This window comes from Trichomycterus rosablanca, chromosome 19 (assembly GCF_030014385.1).
Source record: "Trichomycterus rosablanca isolate fTriRos1 chromosome 19, fTriRos1.hap1, whole genome shotgun sequence".
Taxonomy (NCBI): Eukaryota; Metazoa; Chordata; class Actinopteri; order Siluriformes; family Trichomycteridae; genus Trichomycterus; species Trichomycterus rosablanca.
Window position 1 is genome coordinate 26,467,522 of NC_086006.1, and position 11,786 is coordinate 26,479,307.

The 11,786-nt window shown below is 42.9% G+C and overlaps 1 protein-coding gene across 1 annotated transcript; it reads right to left on the bottom strand.

Annotated features, from left to right (window-relative positions):
• Positions 1 to 7,439: 7,439 nt before the first annotated feature.
• c19h1orf52 (chromosome 19 C1orf52 homolog) lies at positions 7,440 to 11,010 on the bottom strand. Its single transcript, XM_063015219.1, has 3 exons — positions 10,559 to 11,010; positions 9,444 to 9,636; positions 7,440 to 8,016 (listed from the first exon to the last, which is right to left on the bottom strand). Exons 1-3 carry the CDS (start codon positions 10,838 to 10,840, stop codon positions 7,850 to 7,852), a joined length of 642 nt encoding a protein of 213 aa, XP_062871289.1. The 5' UTR covers positions 10,841 to 11,010; the 3' UTR covers positions 7,440 to 7,849.
• Positions 11,011 to 11,786: the final 776 nt, after the last annotated feature.

The window sequence follows — 11,786 nt, forward strand, 5'->3', positions numbered from 1 at the left end:
TGAGCATCTGTGCTTGTCACAGCCTGCAGGCAGAGCGACGAGAGAGAAAAGAAGAATCTGGCTCAGCAGAAATAAATGAAATCACCTTCACAACACATTTAAAAACAAAACACCTTTAATGAACCCAGGCAACGACTGTACCGGGTGTTTGGGACTGTAAACATGGGGATGGAACACCAACTGGTAGTTCAGGATCCAAAAGTGAGTCTTGTGAGGAAAGTAGACACATTATACATCCCTGACCATGAGCTTGTTGGACGTCCCATTTAAAAAACAAAACAGTATTAAAATAGAGATACCTATAACAGCATTCACTCTTCTGAGAAACTACTTACAAGGCTTTAAAGTATGTCTGTGGGAACTTGTGCATTTGTATGTATATATATATATATATATGCAAGCTGGGGTCAGAGCGCAGGGTCAACGATTGGTTTTGCTCAAGTTCTCAACAGTGGCCACATGGCAGAGCAAAGATTCAAACCCGCAACCTTTCGATTGACAGGCTAAAGCTCTAATCACTAGGCTACTACAGGCTTAAAACAGCTTACAGCTTCACTGAAACATAGAGCTTCCCTGGTTCCTGGTTCCTGTAAAGATGAATTAACCACCGGAGTAAAATTATTTTTAGTATATTTATTATTGTCTGTATTTATTGTTTTTTATAGTCTATTGTCTTTTATATCCGCACTGGAGAAGTATCCTGACAGTGTTTCATTACACTATACAACCCTGTAATGGTATAATGACAATAAAGTTGAATTGAATTAATTGTTTACTGCACATTATTTACATATTTATATTTTTAAAGTCTGATCCTGAGGGTTGAGACCGAGTTTGACTTGTATATAAATGTTGTTTTTTTGTTTGCGTATCATTGAAGTGAATTTATCAGCATGTTCCAACTGCAGTCAGTAAAATCTTATCAGCGTGGGCCTGTGGTGACCTGCTCCAGCCTGCGTTTTTCATCTCACTTACAGAAAAGTCTGATTGTAGAGATAGATCTGACTATGTCTCGCTTTCACATCGACGTCCTGACTGTGTCTCCAGTCTGTCTCCGTCCTACACAAACACATTCTGCGTCTCTTTGTTCCAGAGGGTCAGAACATCTGCTTTATTCAGAACAACCATGCTGCTCACTCGCACTGTGTGTATAAAGACTATGGTGTGTGTGTGTGTGTGTGTGTGTGTGTGTAGAAGTATGCAGCTGGCGAGGTCGTGCTCTTGCTTGCCCTCTATATTGTCTGGCACTTTATTGGCTGTCAGGGGGCAAAATTTACACCCGTGACACACATGGCTTTCTCAGGGTGTAAACCGCTCAAGATCCGCTCAGCAGATCGTTGTCGAAAACCGGACGACTTAATATTCCTGACGATAGCTGGTGACTTCTCTGTGCCCATATAACTAGAAATGGTTTGACTGCGCCTATTAGTCTAAGCTCAAGTATTACGACTTGAAAGCCTCAGAATGCAAATGATGAAACTTTCCAAATTGAGGTCATATGAACAATCATCCAGTGCGTGGAACAGTGGTCTGCTGGTGCTCAAGGGGAGCAGAAGTGTAATGTGCAAGCCCACTATTGCTCTTAACTTGGAATCTTAGCTGTGCCATGGAGCAGCCAGGCGTTTAACAGGTCAATTTGGATGTGCCCAAGGGAGTGAGGGATACCGGGAGGGTGGGCGACAGTATTCCTCATAGATCGAGGTGCCTGCATGAGGGGTGGATGACTCATGGAGAGCATAGCGTGACTCTCCATTTACAGCAACTGTCCATGTGTTGGGGTGCGTGTCAGTCAGGACAGTGGAGTCAAAATTGGGAATTGGAAATGACTAAAATGGGAGAGAAAATGGGAAAAATGTTTGCCCAGATGGCATCACTGTCCACAGCTTGACTGAAGGGAGCGGAACAATGGGTCAATCTCACAGCAAGAAGGTCTTGGGTTTGATTCCCAGGTGGAGCCGTCAGGTTCCTTTATGTGAGGAGTTTGCATGTTCTCCTCATGTCCATGTGGGTTTCCTCCCACAGTCCAAAGTCTAGATTTGGTGAATTAAGGCTACACACGTGAAAGTGTGTGTGCCTTGTGATGGACTGGCGACCTGTTCAGGGCGTTTTGTACCCACCGCAACCCTGACCAGGATAAAGCGCTGGTAAAACAGACAATGAAATAATGAAGTTTGCTGCTGATCTCATGGACGAAACACTGCCCACAATCAGAGGCATGTTCAGTGGAGAAAACATGAGCCATTCACTCCCAACAACACTGTACCTGATGTGAAGTATGCTGGTGGTAGTATTATGTCCTGCCAGAAGCTTTTTGACGGTTAACAAAGGTGGCTAACAAGTTGAAGCTTGAAGCTTCCGCTGACACACATTTACTAACCAGCTTTTGGTTTTAAGTGGCTCGTTTGAGTCGCCTCACGTTTATACCCCATTCTAAATGTTCAGGGGGACTTTACACAACCATGAGTTTGACCCCCACACACACACACACACACAAGCATTCTTCAAATAATCTTTCTCACACAGAACCTTCAGGCAAAACACATTCTGACCTCAGAAAATGGTACACAAACACACACACACACACACTTCAATTCAAATGTAGCTTTATTGGCATGACAAATAAGGACATTCATATTGCCAAAGCTTAGTTACAAGTTGTAGGAAAGTAGGTAGTAATGACAATTAAACTTTGTTGTGTGTGAGTGTGTGTGCGTGTGAGACACACACACACACACACACACACACACACGCCCTGAAGCCAACAGACACACACCGGTCCTCTTACACTATAATGAAGACTGATAGGGGTCTGCCAGCGCCCGTCTGTCCCAATCGTTCAGTTTATCATCTGTTGGATCAGACACAACGGCTCCTAAACACCCTCCCAACCCCCGCCCACACACACACACACACACACACACACACTCATTTACACACAATCACACGTTTACACACAGTCATACACACACACACACACTAACATTCCTTCTTTATGCATGTCTGCCTCTCAATCCTGCAAGGGATTGATATTTATTGATATATATTTAACAAGCACCGGCTTAATCGGCTATATGGGCGAAATTATGTGGACGCCCCTCCTGATTATATATAAGACCACGCCCGTCGCTAATGAGTAATAAAAAATACAATATATGCTTTAAACTTCAGGCCAGGAGTTTGTGAATGAATCAGAACAGCACACGCGAGCCAGGATTCTGTGATGATTTTTCTCTGATGACAGTGTATTCCTGCCCTGTGTCCAGTGTCACCAGGACCCTGACCACAAAGAAGCAGCTAGAGAAAGTGAATGGATGAATGTAATGACGTGTGTGTGGTGAGCAATGACGAGCTAGCTGACACAGCAGCGAGAGATAAATATTCATTATGGTTAAGGTCATATATTTTTCTACACACACACACACACACACACACAGCTCGATTGTTCTTGTATTAGATTTATGCAAACATTCCATTTAGACCCTGATCATCACATTAATACTCTGAAAGCCGCGTTCATCAACTATAACATTTAGAATCTGCTCAACCAGACGCTTCAGAGGAACTTCCTGTGCAGCACAACAGCCCGACTCACTCGGCACATATCTGACCTTTCAAACTTCAGTTAATTAGACTGGCTTAAGACTTGAACGAACTCCAGTGGCCTCCACAGAGAGATGAATTGGAATGTCAACAAAAAAAAAGGCTCATCCAACATCCGTCCCAGACCTCACAAATGCTATTTTGACCAAATAGCAAATAATTACGGTCCGGGTGCTTTCTGTGTGGAGTTTGCATGTTCTCCCTGTGTTCGAGTGGGTTTCCTCTGGGTGCTCCGGTTTCCTCCCAAAGTCCAAAAACATGCAGTCAGGCTAACTGGAGACACTGAATTGTCCTATAGGTACCTGGCCACTAGGATGCATAAACCAGTGCATTGTCCCAAGCCCGGATAAATAGGGAGGGTCGTGTAAGGAAGGGCATCCGGCGTAAAAACTGTGCCAAATCAATAATGCGGATCACAATCCGCCGGCGACCCATAACGGGAGCAGCCGAGGAAATAGATAGTTGATTTATTACAGCTGTTATTACACCTGCAATTCAATTATTAGAAGGGGTGTCCCAATACTTTTGTATAGTGTATATAAGGTTTAGGATCCAGTGATTATTAATAAATATTAAACGCAAGAACTTGAACCTACAAACGTTTATCAGTTCGAACATGTTAAGCAGAATATATTAAGTTTGTGAACTATCCCGGGATCAGGATTAAAACACGGCTCTGATAAACCCGTCCTTCCGGCAGGAGTGCAGAACTTTCGGGACAAGGCCGGGCACATACCGTCTTATCACGCTCAGGTTTAGCAGAATGTCTCGTCCCGGACCGATGAGAGATATGGCAGGAATTCCTCTGATCATGCAAGGCTTTCAGGAGAAAAACGAGAGAACATATTTTCCCATCTGTAATGAGCGGGGAAAGTAAGAGCATCTCTGCTCCATTAGCTGCCTGATATGAGACTGGGAGCAGCTGCAGAGCCGTCAGTCACGCCATTCAGATCCAGAAGCAGCATGAATGTGGAGGAGGAAAAAACATCCCGAGTTCCAGCCGTCAGTCTGGGTTCCAGCATGACTGTGCCCCTATAAACACATGAGCACCTGAGCCCTGACCTCAGCCCCACTCTGCCCACCTACACAAAGGCTCTTTTGACAGAATGGCCACAAATTCCCACAGACATACTACAAAGTCTTGTGACAAGCCTTCACAAAAGAGTGGCTGCTGTTCTACATGAGTAGGTCACATAGAGATCGCTCTGTTTTAATAGCTTTCGTTTTTTAAATGCGGCGTCCAACAAGCTCATGGTCAGGCGTCCAAATACTTTCGGCCGTACAGTGTATCTGTTTAAAATTGAGGTTGGGCTGCGATCTGGAAAAGACGGATGATATTCTAAAAAAAACAGGACAGAGGAGCAGAATTCTTACAATGGATTGAGACAGTTTAGCTCTATACATTTACCTATAACTGATTTGCACGTTGTAAACACACAGGTAGGTGATTTGGTGTTTTGTTTCAGCTCTAAATCCAGAAACACGAGCACGGATTTGCGCTGATTTTATTTAGTTAGCCTAGCGTTCTCAAATGTATATAAATAAAACATATATACATTTATAATGAGGTGGACCAGCAAGTAGCAAGAATGTACACACACACACACACACACACACACACTGCGCCCTTCTATTAAATCCTACGTTTTTTGGGGGGATTTGAATCCCTCCTTTTTCCTACCAATTTAGTCATTACCAATTCCCTATTACAATTTCTTCACCTGCAGACTAGCACCTGCCCCCTGTAACAGGTGTGAAGTCACCAGCCTGTTCTTTATACCAGTCGGTGGTGGATTCTCACAGAGAGCCAAAGCGCATACGGAGAGCCACGCCATTCATAGGCCATCGTGGTGGCACCTCCATCAGACAGCAGGAGTCGCTGTTGCAGTGCCTGTGAGGAGAAACTCCATCGACCTTCCAGCTGGTGCATTATTAGACTGTCGTACCACCACTGACTGAACGTGTCCGCTACTTTTAAAAAGTTTCTACACTTAAGTGAACAATTTCTATGTAGTTAAAATATATAAAACATGATGATAAATAAAGGAAATAAACAGTAATTGTGAAACGCGCAGACGTTCGTTCATTGTGGGTCATGTGCTTATTTATTTTTACTTCATGAAGAACACACACACACACACACACACACACACACATATATATATATATATATATATATATATATATAAACACACACACTCACCAAGCACTTTATTAGGTACACCTACTTGGTACACATATTCGTTGATTATTTTATAAGCTACACCTGCCTAACAGATGAGCTTTGTGGGTATACAACTACTGACTGTAGCCCATCTGTACCCTGAGTCACCCTCTTGAGTCTACTGTATCCCATGTATCCATCGTAGAACGGTTTAATGGTTGGATAAACGCTTGGGTCGAGATTAAAGTCATAGCCTTGTTAACAGCGCCACCTGGTGTCCGCTGAATCCCACACAAGAAGGTGTACAAACTTTTTCCGGTTACACAGAATAAGAAAATTCTCTATATTATTTAAATATTATTTATTATTAAATTGACAAAGGAAGATTGATCACTATAGTTTATAATTTGAGAATTTTTAGAAACACGTTTAGAAGTTGATGCACTTACATTTAGCCTGCAACACACTCCAACAGTGGGGACAGAGACAAAATAAGAGTAAAAACTTTATTTATTTATTAGGGTTTTTTTTATTTTTCCCCTTTTTCTCCCACTTTAGCGCATCCAATTTCTACCTGTCAATCATCCTCTCACTAATGCTGGTCCCTGCTCCTGATTGGGGAGGACGAGGCTGCTCCACGCCTCCTCCGACACTTGCACAGCAGTTGTACATCTCATCACCTACACTTGACGAGTGCAGTGCAGCGCTGTGTACGGAGAGCCACACCCTCTACCGCACTCCTTTCACATCTCCGTACAGGCGCCACCAACCAGCCAGCAGAGGTCGTAATCGCACTAGTCTGAGAAAGAGTCCACATCCGGCTTAGTCCCGCCCCTTATCTGAAAAACAGGCCAATCGTTGTTCATGTGGCCGCTCAGCCTCAGCCGGCAGGCAGAGCCAAGATTCCATATGATGTATTCGATACGATGTATTCGAGATCTCAGCTATTTATTAGGATTTTAACGTTATATTTTACACACTTTGGTTACATCCATAACAGGACAGGTAGTTACTCATTACACAAGATTTATCAGTTCAAGTCTTTTAATGGTAAACACAGTCATGGACAATTTTGTATCTCCAATTCACCTCACTTGCACGTCTTTATACCGTTATGGGAAACCGGAGCTCCCGGAGTAAACCCACACAGACACGGGGAGAACATGCAAACTCCACACAGAGAGGACCCAGACCGCTCCATCTAGGAATCAAACCCAGGACCTTCTTGCTGTGAGGCGACAGTGCTACCCACCGAGCCACTGTGCCGCCCCCAGAGTGGAAAGTTTCCAGAATATTTAAGTTACAGAATTCCATAATGAGCAGGTGAGTCAGTAACATGTGAGGGAATCATGATTGGGTATTAACGTCAAGAGAGAGTTATCAATCAGTTTAAAAAGAACATTTCTCAGTGAAAGACTGTCAACACGTTAATCTTTCCGTCTACTGTTCATAATATTGTGAAAAGATTCAGGGAATCTGGAGAGATCTCAGTCTGTGTAGGGCAAAGTCAACCTTTCCATTACTAGTCCAGTACCCTAACCGCTAGGCTCCAACCGCCTTTATCAATTTCTAAACATGTTATTATTTACTAAATATAATGAAGCTGATCAGAGAAAATATTGGAAATCTTTTATTTTTTACTTTTATCAGTTAAATAAAAATTCAAGAGAATAAACACACCACAGATTCCTCTTTTTATTGAATTTTACAGAACTTCTCTGGTAATGGACTTTGTATTTTACAACAAAAGAAACCCCGAACTGTGATGTGCAGATCTGTAATGCTGATGGGCACCGATAATAAAATGTTACAATATTTTTAGATTTTATCAAAATAAAACTTCTGTCCGCTGTGTTCATCATTTAATGAAGCTTTTCTCTGATAAACAGAATTTTGGGATTCTGCTTTCTCCATAAAAGAACCTGAATCTTTGTAGACGACGTGTCCTGCTCCAATCTGACCCATCAAAAACACACAAACACGAAAATACAAAGAAAAGATGAAGCACGAGAGCTGCTTTGTTTGAGGAAACGTATCTGATGGATCCGGCGGCGTCTCTGGGAAACGCTTAGGTTCCTTCTTCTCTCATTCCTGACCCTGTCTGAGGATCCTCTTCTCCTCCTCTACGAAATTCTTATCAGATGTAGCCTGTCCCAGATCCCTCTTCCTCTTCTCCTTCTGCTGGAACGTCTCCACATGACACTTCTTCGCCGACTTGGTCTTCGACTTATCGGCATCATCGTCGTCGTCGTCTAGACACGAGAGAAAGAAACTTCGGAGTGAATGTGTTTCTAACAGATCCTGAAACCTCTGTTAATATGATCGTGAACAGGCAGCATTGCTCACACTGCTTATCACACATGTACCATTAACGTGTTGTTTCCTATCATCAACCAACCCATTCACTCTTTCATCCATCCATCAACCAACCCATTCACTTTCATCCATCCATCAACCAACCCATTCACTCTTTCATCCATCCATCAACCAACCCATTCACTTTCATCCATCCATCAACCAACCCATTCACTCTTTCATCCATCCATCAACCAACCCATTCACTCTTTCATCCATCCATCAACCAACCCATTCACTCTTTCATCCATCCATCAACCAACCCATTCACTCTTTCATCCATCCATCAACCAACCCATTCACTCTTTCATCCATCCATCAACCAACCCATTCACTCTTTCATCCATCCATCAACCAACCCATTCACTCTTTCATCCATCCATCAACCAACCCATTCACTCTTTCATCCATCCATCAACCAACACTCACCCACCCATCCATCCAACCATGCACCCACCTCCCATCCATCCATCTATCTATCCATTCACCAACCCCCATCCATCCATCAATCAACCACCATCCATCCATCCATCAACCAACCCATTCACTCTTTCATCCATCCATCAACCAACACTCACCCACCCATCCATCCAACCATGCACCCACCTCCCATCCATCCATCTATCTATCCATTCACCAACCCCCATCCATCCATCAATCAACCACCATCCATCCATCCATCAATCAACCACCATCCATCACCATCTATCCATCAACCAACCCATTCATTCTTTCATCCATCCATCCATCAACCAACCACCATCCATCCATCCATCCATCAACCACCATCCATCCATCCATCCATCAACCCCCATCCATCAATCCACCCACAGACACACTCAGCCACCCATCCGTTCATCTATCTAGCCATCAACCAACCCATTCATTCATTCATTCATTCACTCATCCATCAACCAATTCATTTATTTTCATCCATCCATCAACCCACCCAGACACACTCACCCCTCCATCCGTCTGTCCGTCCGTCCGTCTATCCATTCACCCATCAACCAACCTATTCATCCATCCATCAACCACCAACCTATCTATCCATCAAACACCCATACAACAACCCACCCACCCAGTCTGTCTATGTTTATCTTTATCTTTCTATCAGTGTCTGAATTGTTTAATCATATTAATAAGCACGTCCATGTTCACACATTCAGGATCTATTGACCTTATAGTTACGCCCCCTGTTTTAAAGACTTTATAAAAAACTTCATCTTCCAGCTGGACTGGATTAAACTTTTATATTTATAAATGATTTATTATCTGATCCCTCAGGTAGAATAAAACAGGATTTTTTTGGAAGCTGTATCACCGGACAGCGGTTGCTCCTCGTCTGGCAGGAAGCGAGCTTGGCGGTGAGGAGCATCGTCTCCGTTGTCCTCGTAAACGCTGGACCACTTTATGGCCATGTCCATACCAGGAGGGGCGCCTTTCTTCTCCTTCACCTCATAACTCTGAGGAGGAGGAACAGCGTTGCTCTTCCACACCTTGAACACTCTTGCAGGCTGAAAATCCAGACATTCAAATATAAATTTATAATGATGATGTTCTGACCTCTTGAGGCGCTTTAACAGTATTATATACACTGATCAGACATAACATTATGACCACCTCCTTGTTTCTACATGCACTGTCCATTTTATCAGCTCCACTTACCATATAGAAGCACTTTGTAGTTCTACAATTACTGACTGTAGTCCATCTGTTTCTCTGCATGCTTTGTTACCCCCTTTCACCCTGTTCTTCAATGGTCAGGACCCCCACAGAGCAGGTATTATTTAAGTGGTGGATCATTCTCAGCACTGCAGTAACACTGCCATGATGGTGGTGTGTTAGTGTGTGTTGTGCTGGTATTCTAAACACCTCACTGTCACTGCTGGACTGAGAATAGTCCACCAACCAAAAATATCCAGCCAACAGCGCCCCGTGGGCAGCGTCCTGTGACCACTGATGAAGGTCTAGAAGATGACCGACTCAAACAGCAGCGATAGATGAGCGATCGTCTCTGACTTTACATCTACAAGGTGGACCGACTAGGTAGGAGTGTCTAATAGAGTGGACAGTGAGTGGACACGGTATTTAAAAACTCCAGCAGCAGTGCTGCTGTGTCTGATCCACTCATACCAGCACAACACACACTAACACACCACCACCATGTCAGTGTCACTGCAGTGCTGAGAATGATCCACCACCTAAATAATACCTGCTCTGTGGGGGTCCTGACCATTAAAGAACAGCATGAAAGGGGGCTAACAAAGCATGTAGAGAAACAGATGGACTACAGTCAGTAATTGTAGAACTACAAAGTGCTTCTATATGGTAAGTGGAGCTGATAAAATAGACAGTGAGTGTAGAAACAAGGAGGTGGTTTTAATGTTATGGCTGATCGGTTTATATTAATATTAATGTATTATTATGATGTTTTACCTCTTGAGGAGCTTTAACTGTGCGACTCTCCCAGTCGATCTGTTTATTGAGAGGATTGTAGAGAAACGCAGGTTTACTGACTGACTGAAACAGATCATCAGGTTTAGGTAAAGCTGTTTTCTTCTGATCTGATCCTGATGAAGGTGCTTTATTATCTTTATTCTCCTCCAGCCGGAGCTTCTTCCTCCTGTTTATCTCCTCATCCTCACTGCTGCTGTCTTCATCATCACTGTAAGTCATGAAGAAATTCCTCCCCTCACTCACACCATCCTCATCCGCCATCGTGCAGCGATTATTACACTAAATAATCTCTTTATAAACCAGATTAAATCTCAGGAGCTTTAGTTCAGTTTCACTGATCAACAACAACGACAACAACTACACGCCATTACAGTCAAGCGCTCACTGATGACGTCACGGACAAGCGGACTGATGACAACAGCTTGTAGGCTAATGGCTGATGCTAACCGCCGGCTAACACAATATAATTAAATAAATAGTAAAAACCACTCTCTCATATATAAAAACGATGTAATTTAAAATAATAACATATACTAAAGTATGATATGTAACCACAATTTCCACAAAAGTAAAAACATAATAAAAACCATCAGGCAGAATCTGTGATGTGTTTATCTATTTATTTTTTTAATTATTTAATTCACTAAAGAAAACTACAAAGAAAATACGATTTTATGTCCTGCTTATGATAAATTTTAACATTTAAAAAATTCATACCTGCAAAACACTCGAAACGATCACTCGAGTAAAAAGAGAGTAAAAAGAGAAAAGTTTATAAAATATTTAAGATAAGCTGTTTTGAGACCTTCTACAACAAGCAGGTAAATTGGTAATAGATGATGAAATCATAAAACCATAAAATATGGATCCAGCAAAGGCTCAGTGTTTGCAGGCAAAGATGAGCTGAGACTTACCACTGTGTACCCAACTTCAGAAGTAAATTGTCAGTCAGCTCAAAAGATTGCAATTAGATTAATTAGATTGCAATTAATTAAGGTATTTTACCAACTAAAGGTGGCACGGTGGCTTAGTGGGTAGCACTGTCGCCTCACAGCAAGAAGGTCCTGGGTTCGAGTTTGCATGTTCTCCCCGTGTCTGCATGGGTTTCCTTCGGGAGCTCCGGTTTCCTCCCACAGTCCAAAGACATGCAGTCAGGTTAATTGGAGACACTGAATTGCCCTAGGTCCAGGGTGTTACTGTGTGCCTT